This window comes from Aegilops tauschii, chromosome 3, assembly GCF_002575655.3.
Source record: "Aegilops tauschii subsp. strangulata cultivar AL8/78 chromosome 3, Aet v6.0, whole genome shotgun sequence".
In the NCBI taxonomy this organism is placed as follows: domain Eukaryota; kingdom Viridiplantae; phylum Streptophyta; class Magnoliopsida; order Poales; family Poaceae; genus Aegilops; species Aegilops tauschii.
The window spans coordinates 101,175,146-101,192,195 of record NC_053037.3 but is presented as its reverse complement, the minus strand read 5'-3'; the positions used below and the strand labels follow the sequence as shown (position 1 = coordinate 101,192,195).

Here is a 17,050-nt window from a genome sequence, read left to right as displayed (position 1 = left end):
TCACATCCGAGACAAGTAGACCGACTCCTTCCTGCATCTACTACTATTACTCCACACATCGACCGATATCCAGCATGCATCTAGAGTATTAAGTTCATAAGAACAGAGTAACGCCTTAAGCAAGATGACATGATGTAGAGGGATAAACTCATGCAATATGATATAAACCCCATCTTGTTATCCTCGATGGCAACAATACTATACGTGCCTTGTTGCCCCTACTGTCACTGGGAAAGGACACCGCAAGATTGAACCCAAAGCTAAGCACTTCTCCCATTGCAAGAAAGATCAATCTAGTAGGCTAAACCAAACTGATAATTTGAAGAGACTTGCAAAGATAACCAATCATACATAAAAGAAATCAGAACATTCAAATATTGTTCATAGATAAACTTGATCATAAACCCACAATTCATCGGTCTCAACAAACACACCGCAAAAGAAGATTACATCGAATAGATCTCGACAAGAGAGAGGGAGAACATTGTATTGAGATCCAAAAAGAGAGAAGAAGCCATCTAGCTAATAACTATGGGCCCGAAGGTCTAAGGTAAACTACTCACACTTCATCGGAGAGGCTATGGTGTTGATGTAGAAGCCCTCCGTGATCGATGCCCCCTCCGGCGGAGCTCCGGAACAGGCCCCAAGATGGGATCCCACGGGTACAGAAGGTTGCAGCGGTGGAATTAGGTTTTTGGCTCCGTATCTGGTAGTTTTGGGGGCACGTAGGTATATCTAGGAGGAAGAGGTACGTCGGTGGAGCAACGTGGGGCCCACGAGGGTGGAGGGCGCGCCCAGGGGGGTAGGCGCGCCCCCCTACCTCGTGGCTTCCTGGTAGCTTTCGTGACATAGGGTCCAAGTCCTCTGGATCACGTTTGTTCCGAAAATCACGTTCCCGAAGGTTTCATTCCGTTTGGACTCCGTTTGATATTCTTTTTCTGCGAAACTCTGAAATAGGCAAAAAACAGCAATTCTGGGCTGGGCCTCCAGTTAATAGGTTATTCCCAAAAATAATATAAAAGTGTATAATAAAGCCCAATAATGTCCAAAACAGAAGATAATATAGCATGGAGCAATCAAAAATTATAGATACGTTGGAGACGTATCAAGCATCCCCAAGCTTAATTCCTGCTCGTCCTCAAGTAGGTAAATGATAAAAACAGAATTTTTGATGTGGAATGCTACTTGGCATAATTTCAATGTAATTCTTCTTAATTGTGGTATGAATATTCAGATCCGAAAGACTCAAGATAAAAGTTCATATTGACATAAAAATAATAATACTTCAAGCATACTAACTAAGCAATTATGTCCTCTCAAAATCACATGGCCAAAGAAAGTTCATCCCTACAAAATCATATAGTTTAGTCATGCTCCATTTTCGTCACACAAGGATGCTCTCATCATGCACAACCCCGATGACAAGCCAAGCAATTGTTTCATACTTTAGTAATCTCAAACTTTTTCAACCTTCACGCAATACATGAGCATGAGCCATGGACATAGCACTATGGGTGGAATAGAATATGATGATGGCGGTTATGTGGAGAAGACAAAAAAGGAGAAGGTCTCACATCAACGAGGCTAATCAATGAGCTATGGAGATGCCCATCGATTGATGTTAATGCGAGGAGTAGGGATTGCCATGCAACGGATGCACTCGAGCTATAAATATATGAAAGCTCAACAAAAGAAACTAAGTGGGTGTGCATCCAACTTGCTTGCTCACGAAGACCTAGGGCACTTGAGGAGGCCCATTGTTGGAATATACAAGCCAAGTTCTATAATGAAAAATTCTCACTAGTATATGAAAGTGACAAAACAAGAGACTCTCTATTATGAAGATCATGGTGCTATTTTGAAGCACAAGTGTGGTAAAAGGATAGTAACATTGTCCCTTCTCTATTTTTCTCTCATTTTTTTGGGCCTTCTCTTTTTTATGGCCTTTCTCTTTTTTTTATTCCTCACTTGGGACAATGCTGTAGAAAATGATGATCATCACACTTCTATTTATTTACAACTCAATGATTACAACTCGATACTAGAACAAAGTATGACTCTATATGAATGCCTCCGGCGGTGTACCGGGATATGCAATGAACCAAGAGTGACATGTATGAAAGAATTATGAATGGTGGCTTTGCCACAAATACTATGTCAACTACATGATCATGCAAAGCAATATGACAATGATGAACGTGTCATGATAAACAGAATGGTGGAAAGTTGCATGGCAATATATCTCGGAATGGCTATGGAAATGCCATAATAGGTAGGTATGGTGGCTGTTTTGAGGAAGATATAAGGAGGTTTATGTGTGAAAGGGCGTATCATATCACGGGGTTTGGATGCACCGGCGAAGTTTGCACCAACTCTCAATGTGAGAAAGGGCAATGCACGGTACCGAAGGGACTAGCAATGCTGGAAAGGTGAGAGTGCGTATAATCCATGAAATCAATATTAGTCATAAAGAACTCACATACTTATTGCAAAAATCTACAAGTCATCAATAACCAAGCACTATGCGCATGCTCCTAGGGGGATAGATTGGTAGGAAAAGACCATCGCTCGTCCCCGACCGCCACCCATAAGGAGGACAATCAAAGAACACCTCATGTTTCAAATTTGTTACATAACGTTTACCATATGTGCATGCTACGGGACTTACAAACTTCAACACAAGTATTTATCAAATTCACAACTACTCAACTAGCACAACTTTAATATCACTACCTCCATGTCTCAAAACAATCATCAAGCATCAAACTTCTCTTAGTATTCAAAACACTCATAAGAAAGTTTTTACTATTCTTGAATACCTAGCATATTAGGATTATTTAAGAAAATTACCATGTTATTTAAGACTCTCAAAATAATCTAAGTGAAGCCTGAGAGATCAATAGTTTCTATAAAACAAATCCACCACCGTGCTCTAAAAGATATAAGTGAAGTACTAGAGCAAAAATATAACTCAAAAGATATAAGTGAAGCGCATAGAGTATTCTAATAATTTCTGAATCATGTATGTCTCTCTCAAAAGGTGTGTACAGAAAATATTATTGTGGTAAACTAAAAAGCAAAGACTCAAATCATACAAGACTCTCCAAGCAAAACACATATCATGTGGTGAATAAAAATATAGCTCCAAGTAAAGTTACCGATGGAAGTAGACGAAAGAGGGGATGCCTTCCGGGGCATCCCCAAGCTTTGGCTTTTAGGTTTCCTTAGATTATCTTGGGGGTGCCATGGGCATCCCCAAGCTTAGGCTCTTGCCACTCCTTATTCCATAATCCATCAAATCTTTCACCCAAAACTTGAAAACTTCACAACACAAAACTCAGCAGAAAATCTCGTGAGCTCCGTTAGCGAAAGAAAACAAAAGACCACTTCAAGGTACTGTAATGAACTCATTCTTTATTTATATTGGTGTTAAACCTACTGTATTCCAACTTCTCTATGGTTTATAAACTATTTTACTAGCCATAGATTCATCAAAATAAGCAAACAACACACGAAAAACAGAATCTGTCAAAAACAGAATAGTCTGTAGTAATCTGTAACTAACGCAAACTTCTGGAACTCCAAAAAATCAGCCAAAATAGGACGACCTAGACAATTTGCTTATTGATCCGCAGCAATTGAAATCAATATTTTATCACGTACTGGTGGTTTTTAACAATTATTTTCGTGAACATAAAGTTTCTGGAATTTTCTGCAAGATCAAATAACTATCATCCAAGAAAATCCTATAGGTTTAACTTGGCACAAACACTAATTAAAATATAAAAAACACATCTAACCAGAGGTAGAACAAATATTTATTCCTAAACAGAAGCAAAAGGCAAAAAAAACTAAAAATAAAATTGGGTTGCCTCCCAACAAGCGCTATCGTTTAATGCCCCTAGCTAGGCATAATAGCAAGGATAGATCTAGGTATTGCCATCTTTGGTAGGAAATCCTTCGATGAGGCATCTATCATCCTTAAAAGTTTCTTTCTTTTTATTAATTGTCAAACTTTTAGGCACAAGATCGAAAAATTCATTTGTAGCAAATGGTTCCTTAATGAAAGCAAAAAGATTGGGATGAATACTTATAGATTTGAGATCCGCAATTTCCTTACTAGAGGATTCACCCTTGTTTTTAGGAACATACATAAGCTTGGAAATTTTAGTTGGAGGACTTGGAGTATTCTTTATGGAAGAAAAAGCGGTTCCCAAGTTAGTAATGATACCCTCAAGTTTATCGATTCTAGTGGAATCCTGATTTATTCTTTCATTAACTATGGGTTCCCTCTCCTTAATATTTTTCAAAGTGACTCCTACTTTAGATCCGTATTGGGTAATTTGATTATGGATCTTTTTATCCAAATTTTCAATTAACTCTGCGGTAGCAACTTTATTTTCAATAATTTCAAGTCTTTGCATTACATGCTTCAAAGTTAACATAGTTCCATTAACCAAAAGAGGTGGTGAGCCAAACAAATCTATCAAAGCATTATAAGAATCAAAAGTATGGCTACCCAAGAAATTCCCTCCGGTAATGGTATCAAGGATATATCTGTACCAAGGAGTAGCGCCTACATAAAAATTGTGGAGAAGAAAGGAAGTAGATTGCTTCCGGGTAGATCTATCTTGAGCATTGCAAATTCTATACCAAGCGTCTTTTAGATTTTCTCCCTCCCTTTGTTTAAAATTTAGAACTTCATTCTCGGGAGACAACGGAGAAGATAGAGGACTAGCCATAATGACAAGCAAACGGAAAAGAGGCAAACGGAAAAGAGGCAAACGGAAAAGAGAGGGCGAATAAAACGGCAAGGGTGAAGTGGGGGAGAGGAAAACGAGAGGCAAATGGCAAATAATGTAATGCAGGAGATAAGGGTTTGTGATGGGTACTTGGTATGTTGACTTTTGCGTAGACCTCCCTGGCAACGGCGCCAGAAATCCTTCTTGCTACCTCTTGAGCACTGCGTTGGTTTTCCCTTGAAGAGGAAAGGGTGATGCAGCAAAGTAGCGTAAGTATTTCCCTCAGTTTTTGAGAACCAAGGTATCAATCCAGTAGGAGGCTACGCGCGAGTCCCTCGCACCTACACAAACAAATAAATCCTCGCAAACAACGCGATAAGGGGTTGTCAATCCCTACACGGTCACTTATGAGAGTGTGATCTGATAGATATGATAGGATAATATTTTTTGGTATTTTTATGATAAAGATGCAAAGTAAAGAAAACAAAATAAAAACGGCAAAAGAAATAGCTTGTTGTTGGAAGATTAATATGATGGAAAATAGACCCGGGGGCCATAGGTTTCACTAGTGGCTTCTCTCAAGAGCATAAGTATTTTACGTTGGGTGAACAAATTACTGTTGAGCAATTAACAGAATTGAGCATAGTTATGAGAATATCTAGGTATGATCATGTATATAGGCATCACGTCCAAGACAAGTAGACCGACTCCTGCCTGCATCTACTACTATTACTCCACACATCGACCGCTATCCAGCATGCATCTAGAGTATTAAGTTCATAAGAACAGAGTAACGCCTTAAGCAAGATGACATGATGTAGAGGGATAAACTCATGAAATATGATATAAACCCCATCTTGTTATCCTCGATGGCAACAATACTATACGTGCCTTGCTGCCCCTACTGTCACTGGGAAAGGACACCGCAAGATTGAACCCAAAGCTAAGCACTTCTCCCATTGCAAGAAAGATCAATCTAGTAGGCCAAACCAAATTGATAATTCGAAGAGACTTGCAAAGATAACCAATCATACATAAAAGAATTCAGAAGATTCAAATATTGTTCATAGATAAACTTGATCATAAACCCACAATTCATCGGTCTCAACAAACACACCGCAAAAGAAGATTACATCGAATAGATCTCCATAAGAGAGGGGGAGAACATTGTATTGAGATCCAAAAAGAGAGAAGAAGCCATCTAGCTAATAACTATGGACCCGAAGGTCTGAGGTAAACTACTCACACTTCATCGGAGAGGCTATGGTGTTGATGTAGAAGCCCTCCGTGATCGATGCCCCCTCCGGCAGAGCTCCGGAACAGGCCCCAAGATGGGATCTCACGGGTACAGAAGGTTGCGGCGGTGGAATTAGGTTTTTGGCTCCGTATCTGGTAGTTTGGGGGTACGTAGGTATATATAGGAGGAAGAAGTGCGTCGGTGGAGCAACGTGGGGCCCACAAGGGTGGAGGGCGCGCCCCCCTACCTCGTGGCTTCCTGGTAGCTTTCTTGACGTAGGGTCCAAGTCCTCTGGATCACGTTCGTTCCGAAAATCACGTTCCCGAAGGTTTCATTCCATTTGGACTCCGTTTGATATTCTTTTTATGCGAAACTCTGAAATAGGCAAAAAACAACAATCCTGGGCTGGGCCTCCGGTTAATAGGTTAGTCCCAAAAATAATATAAAAGTATATAATAAAGCCCAATAATGTCCAAAACAGAAGATAATATAGCATGGAGCAATCAAAAATTATAGATACGTTGGAGACGTATCAGCAGACAGGGAAGCAGCTGCTGCAAAGAAAGAAGAGGAGAAGAGAAAAGCTATTGCACAGAGAGAAGAAGAGAAGAAAGAAGCTGCTGCTAGGAAAGAAGACGAGAAGAAACAAGCTGCCGCTAGGAAAGAAGAAGAGAAAAAGTTGGCTGCTGCTAAGAAAGAAGAGGAGGAGAATCTTGCTGCTGCTAAGAAACAGCTGGAGAAGAGGCCTGCTACAAAAAGAAAGCCAAGCTGGCTTGCCAATGAAGCTGATTATCCAAACAAATCAGCAAGATCATCAATGTTTGATGTCTTTAGGTAGTTTCAAAGATATGCCTGTTTATGATCATGTAGGAGCTGTTCAAATGAGCATGTATGGTACTTGTGTACTCATTTTGGTGGATGATGTTTACTACTCTTCATGAATGATGATGTGTACTCATTTTGGTGGATGGTCATGTTTGGTGTTCTTCTCATGCCAAATTTAGTCCAATTTAGCAGTTTAATGCCATTTTTTCTTGTATTATGTTGATCACCAATTGGCACTTCACATTCAAACACATGCTACTGCTTATTGTACAAAGAAACTGTTGTTGATCACTACCAATATGATGACTGGCACTTCACATTCAAAGAAACTGCTTATTGTATAAAGAAACTGCTTATTGTACAAATTGGCACTTCACATTATCACCTAACATTGCCACTTAACTTTGCCAATTAGAACAGCACATCAAACAATCATCTACATTATCACTTAACTTAAATTGGCACTTTAAAATTGCCACTTAATCAGTGTTCACAAGCACAGAACAATTGACAATATCACTAAAATTGGGAAGAAACTGGACTGCTCAATTGACATTATCATGCATTGATCATACATAGAACAACACAAAGTATTGCATCAGGGTTCACCACCAGATAACTTTCCATTGCATCATGCTGAAACAAAAGAGTTGAAGCACCACCATTGCATCAGGGTTCACCAGAATTCACCACAACCATTACAAGACAGGACACACACTAACACCAGGGTTCACCACCACCATTACAAGACACAAAATAACTAACATCATAGACTTACCAACGCCAGAACCTAGCAACACCAGAACATCATCGTCTTCACTTCTTTAGCATGATCACCACCATTGCTGCAATACCTAGCACCACCACAGCACCAACCAGCATCTTCATGAGCATCACCAGCTCTCTCCCAAGCATCATCAGTGCAGCAGCTTGCTGCCTGGTCATCAGATTGGCACTGTCATTCTTCTTCAAAACATTCTTAACATTGCTGACAGATCCATTCATATAGAACAGTTCTTGTGCTTTCAGAAGTTCCTCCTTGCGTTCCTCCGCCGCACCAATAGCATCCACTGTCGCATCTCCAGTGAGATACTGTTTCTCAACTAGGTGCTCAACATACTCCAACTCCCACCGCCAGAAAAAATCTTCAATCTTTGGATCTAGAACATAAGCCAAATCACATCAAGAATGTAAATCGAACAGCAAAACTTACCCCATGCTTCTGGCACTTGTAAAACACCCATCCGTCGTGCTTCTCTGTTGTGGAGATGTACATGCGCACCTTCTCCTTGCAGGTTGGGCAGCGGGCCAGCGGCAGCGCCAGTGCACGGCGGCGAACAGCAGAGGAGGAGGAGCTGGCGGCAGACATGGCCACCAGAGGGCAAGGAACTGCCCTCCTCGACGGCGGCGGCGAGGTGAGCCGCAGCAGAGCGACAGGAGGGAGGCGCAGCAGAGCGACGGGAGGGAGGCGGAGCAGAGTTAGGGATTTGACGGGGAGGGAGGCGGAGAGGGTTAGGGATTTGAGGATGGGGAAATTTGGCTCTTTTACAAAAAAAAAAACCTCCATGCAAGATTGGCCGAATCAAAACGAACTACATGCCGGTCAACAGTTGGTCAAACCCATCGGCTACCCACCGTGTACGTGCTACAGTGACCGTATTTTCACGTCACATCGTATTGAGTGACCGTATCGGTCGCAACTATAGTGACCATAAATGTATTTATCTCAAAATAAAAGTCAGCATGCATCTCCTATATTGCTCAAAATAGTATGTGTAAGAATCTCTTTCCACACGCGTCTCCTTTGCCGGCCTCCTTTTTGCTTTGCTTTGCCCTCCTCTCTACGTACTACACTCTCGTCTCTTCTTTGCACAAAATCGTTCGCTAGCTACCTTTACTTCTTCTCGAGGCTACCAGCCAGCAGAATCGAATTCCTCCCCGTACGTCGCCGTGGCCGTCGCTCCACCGTTGCCAAGAACGGCAAGCTCTCTCCGGTAAGCCTCCTCCTCCTCCTCCTCCTCCTCCCGCCTCCTACCTATTTTCGTCATCCTATTTTATCTCTATATCTCTGATGGGAGAGCAGAACACATCTCTGAGTAGCGCATAGCAGCAAAATCTCCATTCACCTTTTTAATATGGTGTTTTCCTCCGGAATCTTCCATGGTTTTTAGATATATTTTTCCTTCCAATATGGAAGTATTGTCTTATACTCCAGCCTTGGATCGTTGGAGAAAAACCAGTTTCACTCCGCCTGAATTTTGTTGAATATTCGGTCGGTCAGTACTGTTCTTGGGTATGTAGGACTACTCCTAGACTAGAGACTAGAGACAGTATGAATGTCGTCCAACTACTTCAGGCAGCTCCAGTTCACAACGCCATCGATCGGCGTCATTGTATCTGTCATTTTCCTGAAGTATCTAGTGACTACTGTGATGAAATTTCTAGACGAGCCTTGTATAATCTACAGTATTAGGTGTCTCTTCCTGAAGTCTCTAGTGGAACCGTACGTCTGTCTGGAAGCGCCCGAAAGGATTTTGGAAATACTAACTGCGTCTGGGGTCGCACTCACATCTGAATCTTCCCCTCTGTGTCTTCTTTGGTTCAATTCGTGTTCTTTGTCTGAATCTGTAAACTCAACTACTTACCTGTTGCATTCAGAGTTGGATTGGTGTTGCTGCTGACCAGTTTCCTCGGCCCAGCTAGATGGCAGAAGTAGTAGAAGTACACAAGGTAAATCTAGTACTCCCTCCCATCGGGAGGATATCTGTTGCTACCGGAGCACCTAAGATCAGGTGCTCCAGGAGCTTTTCAACCGTTAGATCTGAGATCCGAAGGCCGAGGAGAGAGCTCACGCTTTTCTTCAAAGAACACCCTCAGAAATTTGGTATTGCAAATCGGGTCCAGCGCATCTGTAGATGACCGTTGGATTTCAGATCCAATGGTCGAGAAGCTCTTGGAGCACCTAAACTTAGGTGCTCCCGTAGCACCTGATATTTTCCCCCCTCCCATCCATCCAAAGTACTTCCCCCATCGCGAATTACTTGCACAAATGAATAAAAATGGATGCATCTAGAATTTTAAAATACGTCTAGATACATCCATTTCTGCGACAAATAATTCCGGACGGAGGGAGTACTAATTAAGTTCAGTACCATCTGACTATATTGATCAATCAATCAATATTTTTTTTGTCAAACTGGTGCAGCCTTAAGAGGGCAAACCCATTTTATTAGCACCCTAAACAGTGTAAAGACAACAGCCTTCCCTTAGAGAGTTGATCAATAAATCATGTTTATGTTCTGCTGTGCTGTAGCTGCATGTTGTCAGGATTCCATAACTAAGCTAAGCACTAGTTTTCAGGGGAATTGTATGGCTCACAAGTAAATAAGCTGACCAGCATTGACTGAATTTTCCAATAACTACATGTCATAACAAAGTCTAGGGCGTAATGGTAGGAGCTAGGATCCTACCTGGTCTAGGGCGTAGGTTGTATAGGAAGGGGGAGGATTGACGGAGATGCGATCGCGGCTGCCGACGGCGGGGCGCCGTGGCGCGATGAAGAAGAGGCGGCGGCGGCGCAAGAGGCGGCTAGGGTTAGGTTTCCCAGCTCCCTTCGGGAAGCCGAGCAAATAATGATTGCTTCTTGCTTGATTAGATTGATACATCTCCTCTCCTTATATAGAGAGGTTTACTTGACTCCTAAGCAAACGATCCTAATAACAATAAGATAATTGGGCTAAGCCCCTAATAATGATAAGATAACTTGGGCCACAACCCACTGGGCTAAGCCCCTAATATGCTGGTCATAACACTTCTCCCCGCCTGCACAAACAGCTCGTCCTCGAGCTGTAAGGTGGGGAAGCGCTTGCTGAACTCCGCGAGGTGATCAACCAGCGTCAAACACCTTCGCGACAGCTGGGGCAGCCAGGTCGGCGGCAACGGCGTCCTCCGGAAAGTAGTCTGTTGCCTCCAGGTAGAAGAGTCGCAGGCAGACGTGGCCGGGCGTGTAGTGCTCGTCGCAGTTGAAGCACAACCCTTGGCGGCGACGCTCGAGTAGCTCGGCCGAGGTGAGCCGGCGAAACGGGCGCGCCGCGGTCGCGGCGAGGGGTGCCGCGGAAGCTTGAGCAGGCCGACCCTGCGCGGGAACATCCGGCCAGGGTAGCGACCCAGCAGCCCGGGACGGTGATTCCTGCTGGATGGCCACCGCGCGGCGCTCGAATGCGCGGGCGTAGTACATGGCCGTCTGGAGATCCTGGGGTCCCCGAAGCTCCACGTCCATGCGGATGTGATCCGGAAGTCCACCGATGAAGAGGTCGGCCTGCTGCTACGTCGTCACGCCCGACGCGTGGCATGCCATGGCCTGGAAATGGTCGGTGAAGTCCTGAACCGTGGAGGTGAAGGGAAGGCGGCCTAGCTCTGCTAGGCGGCTCCCGCGGATCGGTGGCCCAAAACAAAGAAGGCAGAGCTCGCGGAAGCGTTCCCAAGGGGGCATGCTGCCCTCGTCCTGCTCGAGGGCGTAGTACCAGGTCTGTGCCGCGCCGCAAAGGTGGTAAGAGGCGAGCTAGGTACGCTCCGAGGTGAGTGTGCGCTGCCCGCGAAAGAACTGCTCCCACTGGTTGAGCCAGTTGAGGGGGTCCTCCGTGCCGTCATAAGTGGCGAAGTCCAGTTTGGCAAACCGCGGCGGTGTCTGAGTCGGAGCGCCGTGGCTGACTGGCTCGGAGGTGCGAAGCAGCGAGGATTGGGGCGCCCGATCACCATGGCCGCGGCCCGTGGAGTGCCCCGCCGAGCCGGAGGGATCGCCGAACTGCAGAGTGGGTGCCGGCTGGTCTCGAGCCGACGTGTAGACGGGTGGCGGCGATGATCTGGTCAGCCAGGCCGGTATTGGGGACGGTGACGGCGGGAAGCGCACTTGCTGGATCGGTACACCTTCCTGCGTGGGTGACCCGGGCCCCGTGCTGGGCGGGGGCGGGGCCGGCAGCTGCGGCGGTACGGACCCGGGTGGCGTGGTGGGCGCAGCGAGCGTCGGGGCCGGCCACTGTGGCCATTGAGGCGCGACAGCGGGCGGCGGTGGGGCCGGCAGCTGGGGCTGCGGCTGCCCGGACCCGGGAGGCGTCGGGGGTGCAGCGAGGGCCGGGGCCGGCCACTGTGGCCATTGAGGCGCAGCAGCGGGCGGCGGTGGGGCCGGCAGCTGGGGCTGCGGCTGCCCGGACCCGGGAGGCGTCGGGGGCGCGGCGATCGCCGGAGCCGGCCACTGCGGCCAGTGGGAGGCGACGGCGGGTGGCGGCTGACCGGGCCAGTGGTGGTGTAGAGGCCCGATCAGCGCCGTGGTGGCCGCGTACCAGGGAGGGCGGCTGGCCCGGTCGCGGCGGCCGGCTGCAAGGGCGGCGGCTGCCCGTAGGGCCCGGCCAGGTAGAGGCGTATGCCCTGGACGGCGGTGACGAGGTCGTTGAGGACCCCGGTCATCTCCGCCGGCGAGTAGATGGCGACGGGCGGCGCGGTGGCCGCGTCTGGCCGGTGGAGTCCAGCGGCGCGGTGGGGAGAGGCAGCGGCGCGGTGGAGAGAGGCAGCGGCGGGTTGGGTGGTGGTGCAGACATGATCGGAACCGAGCTACCTGATACCAAATTGGTAGGAGCTAGGATCCTACCTGGTCTAGGGCATAGGTTGTACGGGAAGGGGGAGGGTTGACGGAGATGCGATCGCGGCTGCCAGCGGCGGGGCGCCGTGGCGCGATGAAGAAGAGGCGGCGGCGGCGCAAGAGGCGGCTAGGGTTAGGTCTCCCGGCTCCCTTCGGGAAGCCGAGCAAATAATGATTGCTTCTTGCTTGATTAGATTGATACATCTCCTCTCCTTATATAGAGAGGTTTACTTGACTCCTAAGCAAATGATCCTAATAACGATAAGATAATTGGGCTAAGCCCTTAATAATGATAAGATAACTTGGGCCACAACCCACTGGGCTAAGCCCTTAATATGCCGGTCATAACACATCAAAATGGATAAAAATGGATGTATCTAGAACTAAAATACATCTAGATACATTCCCTTTTATTTAATTTGATGACAAGTATTTCCGGACGGAGGGAGTACTAGTTTTGTTCAGAACTCGTAATACTCTGTAGCTATGCCTTTGGTTTGAATGGAAGCCATTCACCTTGCTACAGAAATGACTTGATTTATCGTCGAAAGTTTATTCTCAGTTGTGCCCAGAAAGTGTGTCCTCCCAAGCTGTTACTTTTATGTTTCCCAATATTCTCTGAATAAACTGAATGAATGCAGCAAGTCTTTTTCCCTTTTAAAAAATGAGTCAATTACTATACGTCCATGACTTGCTGTTCTACTAATTCGGTTGGATGCAGGATTGGAGTGGTTCATTCCCCTCTGGGAAAAAGATAACGGTTGTTTTTGTCATAGGTATTACTTCTTCTAGACTAATACAGCAGTCCATGATATGCCCTGCTTAACTCTTTGAGCTGATCAGTCCATTGCTTATACTGCTGGTGCAGGAGGGCCAGGTAGTGGCAAAGGCACTCAGTGTGCTAAGATTGTGAGCCACTTTGGGTTTACCCATCTGAGTGCTGGCGATCTTCTTCGCGAAGAAGTTAAATCTGATACCGAGCAAGGGTATAACAACCTAGCCCCTATTCATGTAAATAAACCCCTATATTGTAACTTTTGTCTCGATATCTTTCTAATGTTTGCCTATTTCAATTAGTACAATGATCAAGAATCTCATGCACGAAGGAAAGCTTGTGCCTTCTGAGATCATTGTCAGGCTACTATTAAAGGCCATGCTTGCAAGTGGAAATGATAAGTTTCTTATTGACGGATTTCCACGAAATGAAGAGAACCGCGAAGCATACGAGAAGATTGTAAGAATGCTTCTATGTACTTATGATAGTGGCAAAAGAAGTTGAATCCCTTGTTGTATGCTTCACACATATACATTTGTGTGTTCAGATTAAGATAGAACCTGAGTTCGTATTATTGATTGACTGCTCAAGGGAGGAGATGGAGCGGCGCATTCTACATCGAAACCAGGTTTTGTGCTTGTCTTTCCTTAGGCCCAACTTATCTCATTTTGATTAACATGTGTCACTCAATTTGGTTGTCTTCAGGGAAGAGATGATGACAACATGGAAACCATTCGGCGGCGGTTCGAAGTTTTTCAGCAATCAACTCTGCCTGTTATTCAGCACTACGAGAAAATGGGGAAGCTTCGAAGGGTACTTTAATAGCTGAAATTATAATTCCATACATATAGTAGACTAAATAGAATATAGCAAATAAGATCATGAAAACATATTGCCTTCCTGATTCCAAGCCAATATGTATATCCGTTATTCAAGAATCTATAAAACTGAATCTCCTTTTATTTTCTGAGGACAGTTATGGGTTGATTTTCAGCTTCGATGTTTCTGATCCCTAAACACATTAAGTTTTCAATAGCGACATAATTATACAAAGGTCGTTCACTCTGAAGATTATGATAATGTAGATGCAATAATGAGAAATGCTTTTTGTTTTGGTGACATCATGTGGGTTTTTATGAGAAATGTGACTTGTGAGGTTGTGTCCTGTCCTGCCCCCTCAGGTTGATGGTGACAGGCAGCCAGACATGGTGTTTGAAGACGTGAAGGCCGTCTTCGCACAACTAAACACACAGGTTTTCTCCATTGTTGCATCTTGTAATTATTTGTTTTGAAATAAATCACAGGACCGGCGTTTACGGTTACTCTGGCGTCTTCTGGCAGGCAAACCAAGGCAGCAACGTGAGCAGAGCACAAACTAATCCATTCAAGCGCTGGTTTCTCGACCTTTTCTGCAGTAAGCAACTGTCTCATCATTGTTCCTATGGTTCAGACAGTTGATTTGAGTAGTTCCAGTCCAATTACTTGAAATTTATATATTCATTCTGCAACCATGCTCGATCATGTTCATTGTTGGACATAGATAACACCACGTGTATGTGTGATCTTCAGGTTGCTTCGATGTGGCAGACAGAAGGAACTGACCATCTACACTAGTGTGGCACCCTTCAGTCCTGGATCAAGAATTCAAGATGGAGCAGCAAGCAAGTACAGCAAAAGAAACTGTTAGTGTTGTGATGTGATGTGTTCATCTGGTGTGCTGTGAGCTCGATTAAGCTGTGTGAATTTGATCGTGTCAACGTTTCAACAAAGATTGTCCCTTCCAGCTTCAGTTTGTACTGAATTTGATCGTGTAAACATTTTAACAAGGAAATGCAGGCTTTGTTCTTCTTCGAGTGACAGGGAAGCAGATCACGTACCAAAGTCAAACCTAAAGAGTACTAAACTCGGCATACAAATCAGGAAGGACTTCCGACCAGAGGGTGTATGTCTTATTTATAGCTGCTGGTGCGGCGGCGCCTCCATGTCGGCGACGGTGGCACCGTAATGCGGAGGCTCAGCCTGCACGCCGGCGTGCTGCTGCTGCTGCATGTTCCTGTACGCGATGCAGTCGCTCACCTTCTTGACGTAGCTCTCCGCCATCCAGCCGAGGCTGACGAGCTGCTCGATGGCAACGCCGGCGAGGCCCTGGCGGCGGCCGACGAGGGTGTCGTGGAGGAGCAGCGTGGTCTCGAGCTGGCGGTTGTCGCGCTGCGCCCTGCGCAGCTGCTCCTGGATCTTGGCGATGCGCTCACGGACGTAGTCCTCCCCGTCCATCTTCTTCTTGCACTGGTCCAGCTCCGGCATGGACCGGAAGCGGTCGATGACGCGCATCGCCTCCGGGACCGACGGGTACACCTCCGGCGGGGAGGCGCCGCCCTCGCGGTACATGATGTAGCACGTGTCGACGCCGCACAGCACGGACAGCTCGCCGGCCTTCTTCTTGATCCCCATGTCGCGCTTCCTCGCCGTCGCCTTCCGGGTCGGGTCGCTCGCGATGTACTCGATGGCCACCTTCTTGCGAGCCATGGACGTCGACGCCGGTCGCTGCGAGGAAGAAGATGGGTAGGATAGGAATCGAGGTGAAATGGTTGGTCTGTAGGGACTTGGGAGACAATGGAATGGCGGTCTTATAGTGGAGTATCGAGTGGAGGGATTGCTGCCATCAACGTGATTGGAAAGGAATTATTCTGACAGATATGAGGATCGCTTGAATTAGTGCCGGTTAATGCGTAGTTAGCTATAGCATATCTTCTGGCCTATCGTGTCTACTGATGATCATAGGTCTGAACACAACGTTCAGCCCATCCACATGATCCATGTGATCAGAATTAAGATTTCGAGTGTCTATTTGTACGGTGGCCTTGGTTGACGTGATGCATCATGTGCCAATATTTTTCGTACCATCGTATATATAGAGAAAAGTCGTCGAGTCAGCATGTCTGAAAAGAACCCAGGAGATTATATCTACTGCTACCAGTTTTGAAATTTTAAATCCGAAGATTGGTCACGACATCTTTAAAAAAATATAACGATTATGTATAAGCAATTATAGTCATTTAGTACTCCCTCCATCCTGAAATGTAAGATGTTTTTTGATATCATGATAGCGTCTTAGCGTCTTATATTTTGGGACGGAGGGAATACCTTAAGGTCCAACTGACGTTTAAAACTTCTGGGATTTGCGGGTACAGAGAAGTGCTATAGCTCAATGACGTCACCGAGAATTCAAGAAAGTACGTACTAGCTTACTAACCAGAATTCAGTGGAAAATGTAAAAGTATTAGCTTAATGACATGCTTGTACATAATTTAATATAATCATCACGACATCTTAAAAAATACTATATAACCGTCACGACATTGTCCTCGTCAAACATAGGGTGGAACGGACGGGACATCCCGCAAAAAAAAGAACGGCGGGGACAGCCTCTCATTTCACTCCCTGATTAGTGAGTAGAGCCCTATCCTGAAGTCGTCCTCGTCCTCCTCGAGGTAATACGTGTACTCTGCGACCTTCGCGGCCGTCTGCTTGCCCCACGGGCACGGATGGAGCTTGGCGACCCTGGCAAAGCGCTTCTTCCACTCCTTGTCCACGTCGTAGGTGTGCAGCTTCCCCGCCCGCCGGTACTCCTCCACCACCTCCTCCTCCTCCATGTCGCTGTACCGCATGGCTTCCGCGTGCGCCGCCCTGCCGAACGACAGCAGCGCCTGCAGCCGGGCCACCTTCTTCGCCTCTGTCTCGTACATCGCCTTGAGCTGCTTTTCTTCTTCACCGGCGCCGACGAAGGCGGCCGCGTTCGAGCTGGCTCCTTGGTCCATGCTGCGTCACCCGGCCCT

The 17,050-nt window shown here is 46.2% G+C and overlaps 2 protein-coding genes across 3 annotated transcripts; one reads left to right on the top strand and one right to left on the bottom strand.

Annotated features, from left to right (window-relative positions):
- The first annotated feature begins 8,504 nt into the window (after positions 1-8,504).
- LOC109776431 (UMP-CMP kinase 1) lies at positions 8,505-15,067 on the top strand. 2 transcript variants are annotated; one of them, XM_020335068.3, is made up of 10 exons: positions 8,658-8,798; positions 9,463-9,534; positions 13,161-13,215; positions 13,308-13,425; positions 13,517-13,673; positions 13,762-13,842; positions 13,920-14,027; positions 14,396-14,467; positions 14,556-14,628; positions 14,784-15,067. In XM_020335068.3, exons 2-10 carry the CDS (start codon positions 9,508-9,510, stop codon positions 14,813-14,815), a joined length of 723 nt encoding a protein of 240 aa, XP_020190657.1. In that variant the 5' UTR covers positions 8,658-8,798; positions 9,463-9,507; the 3' UTR covers positions 14,816-15,067. The 2 variants fall into 2 exon arrangements, with proteins under 2 accessions (XP_045090624.1, XP_020190657.1); XM_045234689.1 differs by lacking the exon at positions 9,463-9,534 and having other exon boundaries at positions 8,505-8,798.
- Positions 15,068-15,161: 94 nt separating this feature from the next.
- LOC109776428 (agamous-like MADS-box protein AGL80) lies at positions 15,162-15,823 on the bottom strand. Its single transcript, XM_020335066.4, has one exon. The coding sequence runs from the start codon at positions 15,738-15,740 to the stop codon at positions 15,168-15,170; it is 573 nt and encodes a 190-aa protein (XP_020190655.1). The 5' UTR covers positions 15,741-15,823; the 3' UTR covers positions 15,162-15,167.
- Positions 15,824-17,050: the final 1,227 nt, after the last annotated feature.

Bases quoted from the DNA above. Each gene is read 5' to 3' on its own strand.
- LOC109776431 (XM_045234689.1), top strand. From the start codon at position 8,520: ATGTATTTATCTCAAAATAAAAGTCAGCATGCATCTCCTATATTGCTC. The intron at 13,216-13,307 runs GTATTACTTCTT...CTGCTGGTGCAG, and splicing joins AACGGTTGTTTTTGTCATAG to GAGGGCCAGGTAGTGGCAAA. The intron at 13,426-13,516 runs GTATAACAACCT...TATTTCAATTAG, and splicing joins AAATCTGATACCGAGCAAGG to TACAATGATCAAGAATCTCA.
- LOC109776428 (XM_020335066.4), bottom strand. From the start codon at position 15,740: ATGGCTCGCAAGAAGGTGGCCATCGAGTACATCGCGAGCGACCCGACC.